This window comes from Polyodon spathula, chromosome 11 (assembly GCF_017654505.1).
Source record: "Polyodon spathula isolate WHYD16114869_AA chromosome 11, ASM1765450v1, whole genome shotgun sequence".
Lineage (NCBI taxonomy): Eukaryota > Metazoa > Chordata > Actinopteri > Acipenseriformes > Polyodontidae > Polyodon > Polyodon spathula.
In genome coordinates this window covers 29,798,381-29,815,145 of record NC_054544.1, presented here as the reverse complement: position 1 = coordinate 29,815,145, position 16,765 = coordinate 29,798,381, and the positions used below count along the sequence as shown (strand labels likewise).

The following is a 16,765-nucleotide window of genomic DNA, read 5'->3' as shown; positions in this document are numbered from 1 at the left end:
GGACTGCTAACCCATTTACCAACCAAAACCACTTGTCTCACACGCAGTTAACACATTTAACCAAACACTATACATTTCTCTCTTTCCTAGCTCCCTGGTAGTCTCCTCCCTAATGGAGCTTCAAGTACTCTTTTTATACTTTGTGGCTGTTCCCAATTGAAACCAATTATCTTATTTGTGAACAGTCACATTCTCACATGTATTTGTCAGGGATCGGAATGAATCCCATCCCTGCTAACCACTACCAAAACCTACGACACTAATACTTTATTTACAGCAGGGCTTTGTCCAGCCCAGGGTTGACTGATTTAAATCAAGTCGATTTAAATCACTTGATTTACAAAAAAGAGCAGCAAGAGTACACACACTTCATGTCAAAATATTTGTATTTAAAAGACACAACATACGCTTGTCATTGTCAACCTGGTGCTTGAGAAAGCAGGAAGGAGCAGTGAAGCAGTGCTTTGTTTCTAGCTAGTGTCATGGTGTTTGAACACTTTGATTGATCTTTCATGTGTCTTTTGTGGTTCTGTTGGAATAGGATCCAGTGTGCTGGTTTTGATTTAACAATTTGAAATCAGGTTCTAGTTTAATTTTTTTTTTTTTTTTTTAATTTATTGACCTTATTGGTCACTGTGTTTGCAAATTTTGTTTTTCTATGTTTGGGTCAGGTTATATACACTGTCCCATTACAGTGTGTTTGGGTCAAGTCAGGACACAAACTTCAATTTTGTATTGTCCCACCTTTATTTTTTAAATATATACTAAATAGATTAACCTCTTGATTTGTGTAGCCCCCAGAATTAAAATTAAACTGTTTTTATATTTGCACAGATAGTATTGCATAAGAGTACATTGAACACAAAAAAATAAATAAAAAAGATATGAAATACTACTTGTATTTAAAGACATTTGACTTCCTTGTTAAAGAAAGAAAAGCAAATATGAAACAACATTCCTCTAACCAAACTTACCAGAAATGTTTACAGTCGGTTGACAGGAAACCTGAGAGATTCCCACCCCCTACATTAAAAGGCAGGAGGTAACACTGTGGTTTAAATCAAGGAGCTCTGTAATGGGGTGTGTTGTTCTGTAAAGCACAGTTGTGCCTACCATTCCAAAAAATGAAAATTATTTATTTGATTTTGTTTTTACTGATATTTTCTGCTGAGCAGACTTCAGGTAAGAACGCTTTTTTTGTTCTCTCTATAAAGCGACAAGTGGAATGAAAGACATTTCAAATGTAAATTGTTGCCCGTGCTGACAAGCTCAGTTACACAGTGTACCAGCAAAGGCAGTCCTGCAGTCACTAACAGTGCAGTATTGCTGCCTGAAGATGTGTGTTTTCTGCTATTTTGAAGGTTTGTTCTGTAAAGTGAAGATGTTCACGCTAACAGCTAATGGCAGTAATTAGTTTTGTGTCAGAGTAGAGTCTAATGTTGCAATCTAACCCTAACGATGCAAAACATGGTAAAAAAAGATAATAATAATAATTGAACTAAACGATCAAAAGCAGTATTTACCCACAAGCCGCCTTCAAAACAAAACAAATTTGCCTGGAAACTTAGGGGAGTAGGGGAGTAGCCTATAAAAGTTGCATGCGAAATCTATATTTTGTTGGCGCTCCAGTACTTATGGATTTTGGACTACACTGGGTGTAATGTACACTGAGGCAGCTGAAGCACCCCTTCGGTTTAAATCAGCTAGGTATATTATTTAAAGAAAAAACTAAAGTACAAAAATATATGCAAGATTATTTTTTTTTTTAATAATGTGCCCACTTTCATTTTTAAGAATGGCATAATCAACATGTTTTCAGTGTTATTATTACACTCAGTGGAGTGGAAAAAAACTTTCCTAGAAGGGGAAAACCTCTGGTGGCCCCAGCAGTCAGGGAGCCCCCCCACTCTGGGCATGCTAGCTAGTTTTTAATGGCTGTTGCTATGTCTTTAGGGGATGAACGGATGTATGAATCAACTGCTGCAGAGCAGCATGCCCCATGCTCCTCGATCGGATGGAAATCGATGTTGGCTCTGTCAGCGGAAGTAGCTGCTCAACTGATTGGGGAGGAAGCTGGTTCTGGAGACGAGAGTGGTGAGACTATCCTATATGTCAGTTAGTATAGGATTGATCAGAGGTTTGTTACTACCTGCTTGCAGTGGAAAAAGGTACATGTGAAGCAGGGAATGCAATTTAAAAGTTTTAAAATGTGGTCAAAATGTAAAGAAAAAAACAATACACACACCTTACGTAAACAGTTGTAGCAACACATGGGAACATGTAATACAATAAAATAAAAAGGTCCCATTAACTCATAATCAAGACAGATTTCCAGTCTCGTACCACATTTCTCACCATGTATTAATGTTTGTAGTACCTGAGAGGAAGATCGAAAATATGACTAGACTGCTGAATGAGTCAAGTGGAAATGGCTGCCACGATCCGATATTTGGAGGTAAGCTTAAGAGTTGGGAGCTTTGGAGGAGGACAGTTGTAGATTTAAGCAGTAAGCTAAAGCAACTTTTGCCTGCTGCAACAGTACACAGATCTGAAGAGGGAGCCGAGATCTGCTGAAGTGAAGAGCGATTAAGAGTAGTGGGTGTGATCTGCTGAGCAACACAGAGCTCTGAGGAAGTAAACGATGATAATGTCGAATAAATCTGTTCCTGAAGCAGCACAAAGGAATATCCACTAGAAAGTGTCCTGAGGGTATCGATGATTTTTAATGGTTAGGTTTAGGGTTAGGTATTCTGGTTAGGGTTAGGTTTTAGAGCAGGGGTTGCTTAAGGTTAGGGTTGGGGTTGGGTTAAGGTCATGGTAGGTTGATTTCATAGAGTTGCCTAGCTATGGAAGTGAAAGGTGGGAGTGCTTGGCAAATGCCCTTGAATCATCTGATGCCATCAGGACTGTTTTTAGTGGATATTCCTTTACACTGCTATCCTGAAGCTCTGGGCGAGCAAGTTTGCGGAAGTGCACTTGAGAAGCAGGCAGCATGGTGTAGTGCATATAACAGGTACAATAAGTATTGAACAACGCCATACTATTCCAGCCAGGAGGTTGATGTTGTTGTCATGCAGAGTTTTTTAAAAGTTAGGCAAGTGGCCAATCCTTGTAAAACAGCTGTTCCGGAGGCTGAGCCTGCTGGCAGGGGCGTTTTGACCTCCATAGTGCCGGGGCAGCAGGTCTGGTTGCTGGGAGAAGTCTGCATTAGAAGTAGCCGGTACTGAGTTTCCAACTGAGAATGAATGAGATATTGTTGAGGAGAATCCGACAGGGAGGTTTCCTGATCTGAACTGGAGTTGCTTCATGCTGAAAATTAAATGCTTTAAATTTTGTGCAGAGAACGGGTCGCAACGATTGCAAGAAAGCAAAACACTAGACAGAAGGAGTGTGAGATTGGGGTTTAAATAGGAGGTTAATGATGACAGATGTTAATTCATGAATCAGCCTAGCTACCACCCCCCGAATTTTGAATTAAGGCTAATATTTTAAAAATGTAATTGAAAACTCTTATCTTCACTAATCTGGCAACATTTTATAATTTATTGTTCTACAAAATAAATAACACTATTCCTTCTTGCATAGTTATACATACAGTGCCATGAAAATGTATTTGCCTGTTGTCTGATTGTCTGCATTTTTGCACATTTTTCACATTGAATTTGGTCAGATCTTTTTGTGGGTTGTAGTAGTATATAGAGGAAGTCAGAGAAAAAAATGACACCAAAGTTTGGTACTTCTTTCATTTGTTTGGTGTGCAAGGTAATCAAACATGCAATCTTCAGGTGTGAAAAAGTTATTGTCCCCCTAGTTAGCTCAACCCAATTAAATGGATAATTAGGGTCAGCTGTTTGAATACTCTGGTTAACAATCAGGCCTGATTTGGGCCAGCCCTGCCCAATATAAATCTGATTAACTTTGGCCCTTACCATCAGAGTGAAGTTGTCAGCACACAGGTTGTAGAGGCACATCATGCCACGATTAAAAGAAATCCCTGGAGACCTCTGGAAAAAAGTTGTTGATGCCTATCAGTCTGGAAAGGGTTACAAAGCCATTTCTAAGGCTCTGGGGCTCCAACAAACTACAGCCAGAGCCATATTGTCCAAATGGAGAAAGTTTGGGACAGTAGTGAATCTTCCCAGGAGTGGCCATCCTGGACGACTAACCATCATTGAAGGTACCATGAATTCTGCTCTGTATCAGAGAATTCTACAGAAGAATGTCAGGCCATCCGTCTGTCAGCTGAAGCTGAAGCGCAGCTGGGTCATGCAGCAAGACAATGATGCGAAACAAACAAGCAAGTTGAAGAAAAAGAAATTTAAAGTTTTCGAATGGCCTAGTCAAAGTCCAGACCTAAACCACATTGAGATGTTGTGGCAGGACCTGAAACGAGCAGTTTATGCTTGAAAACCCACAAATGTCACTGAGTTGAAGCTGTTCTGCATGAAGGGGTGGTCCAAAATTCCTCCACGGCGCTGTGAGAGACTGATCAATAACTACAGGAAGCGTTTGGTTGCAGTTATTGCTGCTAAAGGTGGCGTAACCAGTTATTGAGTCTAAGGGGGAGCTTACTTTTTCACACGGGGGCATTGGGTGCTGCATAACTTTCTTTAATAAATAAATTAAATAACTGTCAAAATGTTGTGTTATTTTTTCACTCAGGGTCCCTTTTATCTAATATTAGATTTTGGTTGAAGATCTGATAACATTCAATGTCAAAATATGAACAAATGCAGAAAATCAGGCATTGGGCAAGTACTTTTCATGGTACTGTAGTTTACATATATTTGTACCTTTATCTCTGATATTTTTCTACAGAGCCTAATACTGTTGCCAATTTGACTACCACTACCATCACCACAACATCCATAGCCCTTAGCTGGAGTGCACCAAATGGCAATGCCGCTGGCTACAGGGTTGAAGCAGTAGGCAACCCATCCAAAAATCTAACTGTGAACACTTTATTCACTGATATAATTGGACTGGTACCTGGTAGCAATTACACACTGCAGGTTTTTGCTCTGGCTGCAGATAATGTTACAGAAGGAGATGCAGTGACAATCTCAAGATTTACAAGTAAGTTTGAAAAACATCTGTTTCTTTACAGCCATTTTGTTTTTTTTAAATAATTTTAAAAACTGCTACATGACTAAATATATATATATATATATATATATATATATATATATATATATATATATATAATATATAAATAAAACATTTTCTTATGTATAATTAAAAAGTGTATTTTGAAAGATATCTCAGCTAATTACATTTTGAAAATAAACGTATGTCTTTAGTTTGGATCTGTTTGATTGAAATATCTGCATCTCTGTTATTTTTCTACAGAGCCTGCTGTCGTTGCTAGTTTGATTATCAGTACCATCACCACAACATCCATAGCCCTTAGCTGGAGTGCACCAAATGGCAATGCCGCTGGCTACAGGGTTGAAGCAGTAGGCAACCCATCCAAAAATCTAACTGTGAACACTTTATTCACTGATATAACTGGACTGGTACCTGGTAGCAATTACACACTGCGGGTTATCACCCTCGCTGCAGATAATGTTACAGAAGGGGATGCAGTGACAATCTCTAGATTTACAAGTATGTTTGGAAAATACATTTTATTATTAAAACCAGATAAAAATGAATAGAGAAAACAGGTTGTTTTTTTTTTTTGGATACTGTATTTTCAGTGAAAATTATTGTTAATGATGAACAAGTGAATACTTATAAAAGAACAATGTTCACTTGTTACTGTGTTTCAAAGGTTTTGAAAGCTGAGTTTGGGTTGTGAAATGATCACATAAAAGCTGAAGATCTTTTTTAAAAAGGGGGCATAAAGTACGTTGAGTAACTGTTGTCTTGTCAGAGGCTACTACAATGTAATTTTGCTTTATTGTTCATAAGGAGACAGGAAGTCCAGTGGTTAAAGTCTAGGGGCTTGTAACCAGAAGGTCACTGGTTCAAACCCCACCTATGCCATTGACTGACTCATTGTGTGACCCTGAGCAAGTCACTTAACCTCCTGACATGTTAAATCAATGTCCTATTGTAAGTGAATTCGCAGTTCACAGCCTGCCTCTGTAAAACACTTTGTGATGGTGGTCCACTATGAAAAGCTTTTGTGTTCATCTAAACCCAACATGTGTAGTTCATCTAAACCTCTTCACATTATGTGTTGTCTTACAGAGCCTGATATTGTTACCAACTTGATTGCTAAAAACATCACCAGAACATCCATAACCCTCATGTGGAGTGCACCCCAAGGACATGCACATGGATACAGGGTTGAAGCAATAGGAACTCCAAACAAAACTGTTACAGTGGACACTTTATTCACTAATATTACTGGGCTTCTCCCTGCTAGCAATTACACCCTGCAGGTCGTCGCTCTGGCTGCAGACAGGGTAACAGGAGGAGACGCAGTAGCAATAGTGACATTTACAAGTGAGTTTGGTTATAAAAACTTGCACTAAAGAGACATCCATTGCAACATTTGACTATTTTACAGTAAAGTAAGTGAGTAAAAGACTTTGTTAGACTTTAAGATGTTTGTTTTATGATTTCTGCAGGTGGGCTGGATACTACTCTGAGAATGAAATTATCTGTTTCTGCATCAGCCACAAAAGAAAAGGAACTGGAAAGCATTATTTTGCCAGAGGTACTGCAGGCGGTTATTCTTGACCTAATTAATTTCAGTAGCATAATTGTACCTGTCACAACAGACTTCATCATTTAAACAAAGAAAAAAATAGATAATTAAAACGCACACACACACACACACACACACACACACACACTGCTTAATTGTATTTAATTATTTCTCATTGAAAGCAGGGGCTGAGATTTAAGTAGAACTATGTATGTAGATTTGTGCATATCAGTCAGTGCCGTTTAAATCAAATACCCTGGATAAAGGTATGTGAACTGCAACAAATACATGGAAGTTCTGAGTTTACAAATGATGGTCATTTCAATGCACTATAATGTCTACAGCAAGCTTGATTTTTGAATGGGTTACACATATGAAATGAACAGCAAAGTCTAGCCATAAGAAACATGTCTAATAACTGATGTTTTCTTTTATTGCAGTTAATAAAGTATATTGAGCAGTATCTTGAAGACAACAGGTTTTAATTTAACTCGGAAAGAACAAAGAAGTACAAATCCTTCAGCCACAACAAACATTACCGCACTGGACTCCTCAGAAACCATTACGTCACTATCAGAAATGAGTACCATGAAAATACACATATACAATTTATTTTATTTATCTCCTACGTTATGTTTTCAAACTGTTCAGTTTCATTTCTAAGCTGACTGGCACTGATCCGTTCTCATTGGTAAACTGACTGGTCCTGATCCTTTCTCATTGGTAAACTGACTGGCTCTGATCCTTTCTCATTGGTAAACTGACTGGTCCTGATCCCTTCTCATATGTACATAATTGTACTCATGTTTATGTTTGTTAGGGATATGGGTGGATGACAATGAAATAATAAGAAGGGGCCTGTCTCTGACCCTGTTTTTATATCGGTGTGTTTTAGTGGTTTATTCTGCTTTTATTTAATTACACTGTTCTTGTATATTCTTTCATATTTGTTAATCTGTTTTGTATATATTATAATATTTACATTGTGTTTGTTTATTTGTGGTGTGGGTATGGGATTGTGAATACTGAAGATCTCTCTCTAACACTGACGCTAGTTTATTATTATTATTATTATTATTATTATTATTATTATTATTATTATTATTATTATTATTATTGTTGTTGTTTGTTGTTGTTGCTGTTTTTAATTTGGTTTCTAATAAAACATTATTTACACTCTTCCTGTGGCCTCATTGTTTGTCTGTCTAGCTCGTTAGATTGTTTCATCCATGCCTGCTATTGAACCGCTAATTGTGTTAGCTTTCTTGCTCCCCCTTGTGGAGAAACAAGAAAACTTCAATCTTTTAATTTTAGCGTTCAGCCGTGGTGCGCAAAGTGACTTGCGTGCAAGTCAGCAAGAGAGGCGTGACTATGACTAGAGGCAGTTCTGTTCTGTGAATTTTTTTTGTTTTTGTAAATGACAGCTAATTATTCGAAGTTATTACCTTTCAAATGAGCCATTGACGGCCACTCTAGAACCGGAGACATTATGTTTGAAGTGGCGAGTGTCCGTGAAACTACATTGAACAGAGCTCAAATGGCGACTTCCATTTATTTATATTTTAACTGTTTTTTTTTTTGTGAAAACCCGGATTTAATTTTTCAGATTTAATTGCTGACCGATAATGTTTTTCAGATGTATCTGTTATGTAAATGTTGACTCACCAAGTGTAAAAACAAAAAAGATTTATTTGTTGGAAACTCAGATTAACAAGTTTTAAAAAAGATTTATAAATTGGTTTTAAATGTTACATTTATAATACAAGTTTTCAACATACATTGTATCTGAAAGTACAATTTTGAAAACTTGTAAGATAATTTATAAATAAATAAAAGTTTACATCGGATGGCCAATCAGGAAACCAAGAATGTTGTGATAATACTACAATATAAAATGTGTCTTTCTGTCTTTATATAATCTTTTTTTGTGCATAAAAGCTTTGCTTGACTAGTCTGACACTTAAAACAGAGATTTTATTGTTTGTGCCTTTGGAGCGCCCCATAATGCACTGCGCACCAACCAGGGCGCAGATTAGTGTTGCAGAAACAGCTTTTTCAGAAATAGTTTTTCAGAGGCAGCAGATTTGGTAAGTTATGTTGTGAGTGAAATGATTGGGAAGCCGTTCAGTGATGGTGGATTTATTAAAGACTGTATAATCAAACTGTCTGAGGTCGTATGTCCTGACAAGAGAAACGTTTTGAGCAATATTAGACTGTCTGCAAATACAGTAGCAGAGTATGTTGTTGAGCTTTCTAAAGATCTTATACACCAGGCATACACCAGGAGCAGCTCTGCATTTAGTACATATTCTGTGGCGCTTGATGAGAGCACCAATTTGGTTGATAGTGCACAGCTGACGATATTTGTGAGAGGTGTTGATGATAACTTTCAAGTCATGGAAGAACAGCTAAGCATTTCTACAATGCGCGGTAGAACAACAGCAAGTGAGATCTTTCAAAACCTTAAAGACGCACTAGAACACGCTGGTCTGCAGTGGCATTCTTTAGCTGGCTTAACAGCAGATGGAGCCCCAGCAATGATTGGGAAAAAGAACGGGTTGGTAGCACTTGTGCAAAAAAAGATGGAAGAACAAAACGCAGAGAAACCAGTAGCATTACACTGCATCATTCACCAGCAGGCACTGTGCAGTAAATCTTTGAAGCTCAATAACATTGTGCCTGTTGTTGTGAAATGTGTGAACTACATTTGCTTCAGGGGCTTGCAGCACAGACAGTTTTGTGCTTTCTTGGAGGAAATTGAATCCAAATATGGTGACTTGCTGTACTCCTGGAGGTGCATTGGCTGAGCAGGGGCACTGTTTTAAAGAGATTGTTTGAGTTAAAAACAGAGGTGAAAAGGTTCATGGAGGAGATTAATATGCCTCTGTCAGAGTTTGAAGACACAAAATGGATGATGGATCTTGTTTTCCTTGTTGATATCACCCAAGAGTTGAATAACCTGAACCTGAAGCTAGAAGGTCCTGGTCAGCTTGTGACAACAGTGATGATGTGAAAGCATTCACAACTAAACTGAAACTGTGGAACAAAATCAGATTTGATCAGAGTAATCTCACTCATTTCCCATCATGCAAGTCACTTCTGGAAGAGCTGGACATTGAAATGCAGTTCAGTGGTGCTGAATACGCTGCTAAACTTGACCTGCTTTTGGAAGAATTTGATCAGCGGTTTGCAGATTTCAGAAAGCAAAGAGTAAGCTTCCAGTTGTTTGCTGATCCATTTTTAATTGATGTGAAAACATCATCAAGTGATTTACGGGTGGAGCTCATTGATCTTCAGTGCAAAACACCTTTGAAGAATAAGATGCCACACAGTTCTTCAAGCAGCTACCACTATCTTTCCCACAGCTTTGCAAAAGCTTCAGAAAAACCATGGCTCTGTTCGGCAGCACATAAATTTGTGAGAAACTTTTTTCCAGTATGAATATAAACAAGTCAAAATACAGAACAAAATGATCTGATACACACCTTGCTGCAATCCTGAAGGTTTCAACTGCTCAGTCACTGAGGCCAAACATCAACAGACTCGCAGAACTGAAGCGTTGCCAGGTGTCTGGCAAACACTAAAAAATCTTTGGCAAACCCAAATTGTAAAAAAAGTTCTATGACAATTCAGTGTAATACTTCATGAAAGAAGTTTTTTTTAACAAATACCATCTTGGGTGATGTCATTGGCCCTACATTAGGGTTTCAGGGTCGACATAGGCCCGCATGTAAATTGAGTTTGAGACCCCTGCCCTAGAATCATCTGATGCCCTCAGGACACTTTCTAGCGGATATTCCTTTACGCTGCAACCAAGGCAGACAGGCTAGCCTTTTCACTGGATCCTAGTGCCTCCCTTTCCTGGGTTGTGGTATACGAATAAAGTACTGAGAAAAATAAATAAATAATCAATGACATATTTTCTCAAATTAATAAATCGATACCTGGGTAGTAAAATTGGACCCGGGTTGTGTTGGGTAATTTAAAACTCGACGGGTACCCAGTTTTTGGTTACCAGTGCCGACCTGTATCTAATGTTACATTCATATAGTCTTGCTACATTACCTACCGGGAAAACCCACTGCTCGCTACTGTATACACTATTACGTTTTATTGACAAACACATTTCATCAGAAAGGAACTTGACCGGCCAAGAAAAGTTAAAAAAATTATACTGAGAGAAATAACCGGGGCTTGTTAACTCTGCATTGCCTTTCAAATGATTCACTCTCCTGTGCGCTGTGTGAAATGGAAACGTGTGCTGACAGGAAACGTTTTCTCAAACACAAGTGCAGTATCGTGGGAGTAACATCTCATGTGACTGCAGTATTAGTTCGGGAAGGCAAGTGAATATTTCCAGCTTCTAAAAGTGGTATCGTTTTTGATACAAAGTGCACGTTTTCTGAAAATGCTGATCATGTTTAGGCAGCCCTTAGTTCCTTCCCACTGTGCAAGGCTACTGAATAATTGAAATTGTAATTACATATAACTAACCTACTTAGGATAACTTCTTCAATTCGGTTTTGCCCTGGTTAATTTGAAGTAACAGCCTGGTTGCCTGAAGTACTGTTGCAATGTACCAAAATACCTGTGCCAGCACACCACAATTAGACTTCTGCTTCATTCTAGAATGCAAAGAGATTCCAATCAGAGACGCTCTACCAAGTCTACAGTGCTGTCTTCTGTTCTAATCTCCATGGACACGCTTCTGTGTTACATCTTTTTTACTGGATTACCAATCCTGAAATGTGTTATATCTCAGAAAGTTTTCTCTGTGTAAATATTCTACATACATGCATACACTGTACATGTAATAGAACGGCATCTTTCACATGCATACTCTCAATTCAAGGCATTGCACAATATAGTCGTTTGAAAATAAACTTTCACTTTTTTCAACATCAAATAATCTCAGAAGAAAAGTTACAGAGAAGAAATGTAAAACCCAGCTTGCTTTAAGCTGCTCCTGTACTATTTAAATTACAGGAAATTTCCATTGTGTCACCAGCTGGTTAAACTTGTTTCAATAATTGAATGATGCCTGCCAATGAACATATGAGTGGACAGAAATAAGCAGGGAGTGTTGCTGAGAGCAGGGCACAATCTATCTGGGAAAAGCTGAGCCCTCCACTGTACCTTTAAAGAATAGGGAGCGTTGAGAATGATTTAGAGACAGCTGTTTTGTAAATTCAGGTATTAGATTTGATGAGGAACAATAAGAATAAACCCGAACCCCTTCGTGTTCAGCCCACTTTCTTTCACCTCAGTGGTTCTAAAATGATATGTTAGATGTATATGTTTACAGAGGAGACAAAAGTCCAATGAAGAGAGCAGCAACAGTACATACACTTCATGTCAAAATATTTGTATTTAAAAGACACAACACACGCTTGTCATTGTCAACCTGGTGCTTGAGAAAGCAGGAAGGAGCAGTGAAGCAGTGTTTTGTTTCTAGCTAGTGTCATGGTGTTTGAACACTTTGATTGATCTCTCATGTGTCTTTTGTGGTTCTGTTGGAATAGGATCCAGTGTGCTGGTTTTGATTGTTGGTTAAGTGACTTTGTTAATACTTTTTAACATTTTCAAATCATGTTTGTGCTGAAATCAGGTTCTAGTTTTATTTTTTTTATTTTTTTTATTTTTTATTGACCTTATTGGCCACTGTGTTTGCAAATTTTGTATTTCTGTGTTTGGGTCAGGTTATATACTGTGGCACTCCTAGACCCCCCCCTAGACTTTTTCACATTTTATTGTGTTACAGCATGGAATCAAAATGGATTTAATTAGGAGTTTTTGCCACTGATCAACACCAAAAAAGTCCAAGTGAAAAATAAAATCTACAAATTGTTCTAAATTAATTACAAATATAAAACAGAAAATAATTGATTGCCTTTGCATCCCCTTTGTTATGACACACCTAAATAAGCTCTGTTGCAATCAGTTGCCTTTAGAAGTCACATAATTAGTTGAATGGAGTCCATCTGTGTGCAATTAAGGTGTTTCACATGATTTCAGGTTAAATACATCTGTCTCTGGGAGGTCCCACAATTGGTTAGTACATTTCCTACAAAACTACATTATGAAGACGAAGGAACATTCAAAGCAAATCCGGAATAAGGTTCTTCAAAAGCACCAATCAGGGGTAGGATATAAGAACATTTCCAAGGCATTGAATATCTCCCTGAGCACAGTAAAGTCCATTATTAAGAAATGGAGAGAATATGGCACAACTGTGAATCTGTCTAGAACAGGCCGTTCTCAAAAACTGAGTATCCGGGCGAGAAGGGCGCTAGTCAGGGAGGCCACCAAGAGGCCTATGGCAACTCTAATGGAGTTACAGTCTTCCACGGCTGAGCTGGGAGACACCGTGCATACGGCAACAATAGCCCGGATGCTTCACAAAACTGGCCTTTATGGGAGAGTGGAAAAAAGAAAGCCATTGTTGAAAATAACTCGCATCAAATCTCGTCTAGAGTTTGCCAGAAGGCATGTGGGAGACTCTGAGACCAAGTGGAAGAAGATTCTATTCTGATGAGGCTAAAATAGAGCTTTTTGGCCTCAACACTAAGTGCTATGTTTGGTGCAAGCCTAACATCCCATCCCTACCATGAACCATGGTGGTGGCAGCATCATGCTATGGGGATGCTTCTCTGTGTCAGGGCCTGGAAAGCTTGTGAAGATAGAGGGCAAAATGGATGCAGCAAAGTACAGAGAAATCCTGGAGGAAAACTTGTTGAAGTCTGCAAGAGACCTGGGACTTGGAAGAAGATTCATATTCCAGCAGGACAATGACCCCAAACATACAGCCAAAGCCACACTGGAGTGACTTAAAAACAAAAAGGTCAATGCCCTGGAGTGGCCCAGTCAAAACCCGGACCTCAAACTAATTGACAATATGTGGAAACACTTGCAAATTGCTGTTCACCAAAGGTCCTAATTAAATCCACTTTGATTCCATGTTGTAACACAATAAAAAGTGGAAAAGTCCAAGGGGGGGGGTGAATACTTTTGAGATCCACTGTACACAGCCCCATTACAGTGTGTTTGGGTCAGGTTATATACACTGTCCCATTAAAGGAGGAACAATAAAACTAGGCTTGTTCGAAATGATATTCATCATGTCAAACGCCCCAGAAATGTGTATCGCCTATTTTAATGAAGCCTGACTAAGGCCATATGAATTGTTTTTTTCAAACAAGGAAGTAAAAGGTCTTTAAATACAAGTAATATTTCAGGTTTCATTGACAGGCATGAGGTCACTGCTGTCTGCATGAAGCAGCGCCACAATGTTCTAGGTGTATGTTCTGTAACGCAGAGATGTACTTATCATTTAACAACATGAAGATTCTTTATTTGATTTTGTTTTTAATTTCATTTTCTGCTGCGCAGATTCCAGGTAAGAATCCAATTATTATTATTATTATTATTATTATTATTATTATTATTATTATTATTTTATTATTATTATTATTATTATTATTTGTGAAGTGAATGAAAGTGCAATGAAAAGATGTAACATTTTGCAAGTGCTGACAAGCACAGTTAAACCGTGTACTGTAAGAACAATTCTTTAATTGACAGTTTAGAGTATTATCCAGGTTGATTAGTTCTGTTATAAAAATATTTAATTGAGTATTTTATTAACTCTATAGGGTCTGCCTAATGTTAAATATCGCACCTGCGACCTGGCCCTTTAAATATTTTTACTCTTCCACTGTGAGAGCAGGTAGCCCTGCTTGCAATACCACATAGAAACAGGAGAATCAGAGCTTTAAAACAAGGTCATACTTGTGTGTTTCCGGTATTGGACCATGTAAGGAGACGGCTGTGAGTGTTTTGTAATATTACTGTGCTGTAAGACAGACCTACTTCAGTGCAGTAAACAAACATTTTCACACAAAATCTTTACAAAATAATACCGCTTTCACACACAAATACCGCCACCGTGCCGTCTCAGAGACGTTTCAAAGAGCCTTTAAAACACCCATACACACAATCGATATAGATAGATAGATAGATAGATAGATAGATAGATAGATAGATAGATAGATAGATAAACATTCCTAGAATTGTAAAATAACAATTCCTTAACTTCTTCAGGTCTCCAATTACTACCTCGTTCTTGACCAGCCATGGTATTTGAAAAAAATGAAAGCGCGTAACACCGACAATAAAAATACCCAACATGGCCCTATTCCTCGTAGCTGTTTTAACTAATTCAGGCTAATCAGAGGTTCCCTTTCAATTCGAATGACAACCATTACTGAATGGGAAGAGCCTCTCTGACCATCAGTCTCTGAGCAAATATACAAAAGCTGCCCTGCTGTGAGGGGGAAGTCCCGCCCACCTCCTGCTGAAGAGGGACGTCCTCACAGTAGCACATCGGCATTTTCTCTTTCATATCTCTGAGACAGATCGTGAATTGCTTCAGTGTTTACATCCGAATTTGGCTGGTTTATTTGGTGCTCTAAATAAATTCTAAACCACAGTATCACGCTTTCAAGTAACACTGCTCTCGCTATAGTCCCCCATCAGTTTTCTGGCTAGAGCTGGTTTCGACCCCTCTTCACGGTTTAGTGAGCGGCATTACTGTCACTACACGAGGCTTTGTGTAGCTGATACACCATGTGAGAGCTGTTGTGGTGAGGTAAGCTAGGGCCTAGCGCCCCTCTCAAGCCTCGGGCTCTCCTAGCGCGGCTGCGCTTGCCCTCGACGACCACGGCAATTGAATCGGCTGCTTACCTCGGCACCGACCGCGGTTTCCCGCCGTCTTGCGAGGCTGAGAGAAACAGCGGCCAACCGGCACCGGTTGACCCAGAGTTGGCGTGAACATCTTCGGCGCCGTCTACAGCTCGGCACCAATCGTGCCTGCCATCGGCACCTATCTTGGAACAGGTCCACCCGGCACAGACTGTCTCGGCATCGACAGCGCGTTCTCTCAACCCTGATTCCGACCGATCCTGATTCGGCACCGGGAAGTAGCTTCAAGGCCGTTTACATCCCGGCACCGACCGCGCTACACGTCGGCATCTACCTCGACGCCGACCATGCACATCTCGATGCCTACCTCGGCACTGACAGCGCTCGCCTCGACGCCGATCCCGGTACCGACTGATTCAGCACCGGTGAATCATATAAAAAGCATGTCGGTGCAGTCAACTGGATCAGCGGGCATCCATCAGTGTGACTGGTGCTCAGCCAAGCTGCCCAGGCAGGATGAACACGCCAGGCAGGTTGATCCTGCGCCAGCTGCCTCGGGCCAGAACACGCGGCCAAGGCACTGGCAGGAGAGCTGGACTGCTCTCCCTGTAGGAAGTTCTCAAGGAGAACAAAGAGACGGAGAGCAGCCCTATCTCCAGCAGAATCTCTCTCCTCAAGCCAGGGGAGAATGAGATCAGTGGTCCAAGGGCCTCGCAGAGGTCATTCAGGAACCCCCCCTGCTACAGTGACCAGGGAACTCTCCCGCACAACCGGGTCACCCTCCCCTTCCCCACCACTGGTACAGAGGCGCAGGCACCTCTCAGGGGAGGTGAGATGGTCACCACCGAGGTGGTACCACTCAAGGGGACGCTCACCAGGGGACAAACGGTCACCGCGCAGGTACGGCTCCCCTTCTCTAGAGGGCAGGAGGTTGCCACGCAGGCGCTGCTCACCTTCTCCATGCAGGCGCAGACGTTCTCCATTGCTATCGCCTCGGATGCGCTCAAGCTCGGCTGAGCGGCGCTTCGCCGAGCTGGCGGAGACTGTCAGGGCTCAGCAAATTATGCTGGAGACCCTATTAAAACCCCAGGGCAGGCTGCCCCCTACCACTGGGCAGCCCCAGCCCTCAAAGACTCGTTCCCCATCCCCTCTGCCGAGATCACCTAGCCCAGGTGAGCTGTCTTTCACAGCGTCCAGGTCGGATGTGTCGGACCCCGCCACCTCCATCAGGCAAGCCACAGTGGGGAGCACACTACCGCCCTTGCCACATGTGTCCCAGAGTGAGGAGTTCCGGGCGCTAATGCAGCGGGCAGCTGCAGCCACGGACGTCCCATGGCCGGCGGAACAGGAGGGAAAGGGGTACCGCTTCCTCCAGTAGAGAGGACATAAACAGTAGGCCCTCCCCTT

The 16,765-nt window shown here is 40.4% G+C and overlaps 1 protein-coding gene across 4 annotated transcripts; it reads left to right on the top strand.

Moving 5' to 3' along the window:
* Nucleotides 1–1,059: 1,059 nt before the first annotated feature.
* On the top strand, nucleotides 1,060–7,756 carry LOC121322722 (receptor-type tyrosine-protein phosphatase eta-like). Of its 4 annotated transcripts, none has more exons than XR_005951075.1 (8): nucleotides 1,060–1,182; nucleotides 1,954–2,094; nucleotides 2,375–2,455; nucleotides 4,819–5,076; nucleotides 5,350–5,666; nucleotides 6,196–6,453; nucleotides 6,579–6,667; nucleotides 7,099–7,750. XR_005951075.1 is itself a non-coding variant. In XM_041262966.1 (8 exons), exons 1-8 carry the CDS (start codon nucleotides 1,125–1,127, stop codon nucleotides 7,141–7,143), a joined length of 1,188 nt encoding a protein of 395 aa, XP_041118900.1. In that variant the 5' UTR covers nucleotides 1,060–1,124; the 3' UTR covers nucleotides 7,144–7,748. The 4 variants fall into 4 exon arrangements, 3 of the variants coding, with proteins under 3 accessions (XP_041118900.1, XP_041118901.1, XP_041118902.1); XM_041262966.1 differs by having other exon boundaries at nucleotides 5,350–5,607; nucleotides 7,099–7,748; XM_041262967.1 differs by lacking the exon at nucleotides 4,819–5,076 and having other exon boundaries at nucleotides 5,350–5,607; nucleotides 7,099–7,754.
* Nucleotides 7,757–16,765: the final 9,009 nt, after the last annotated feature.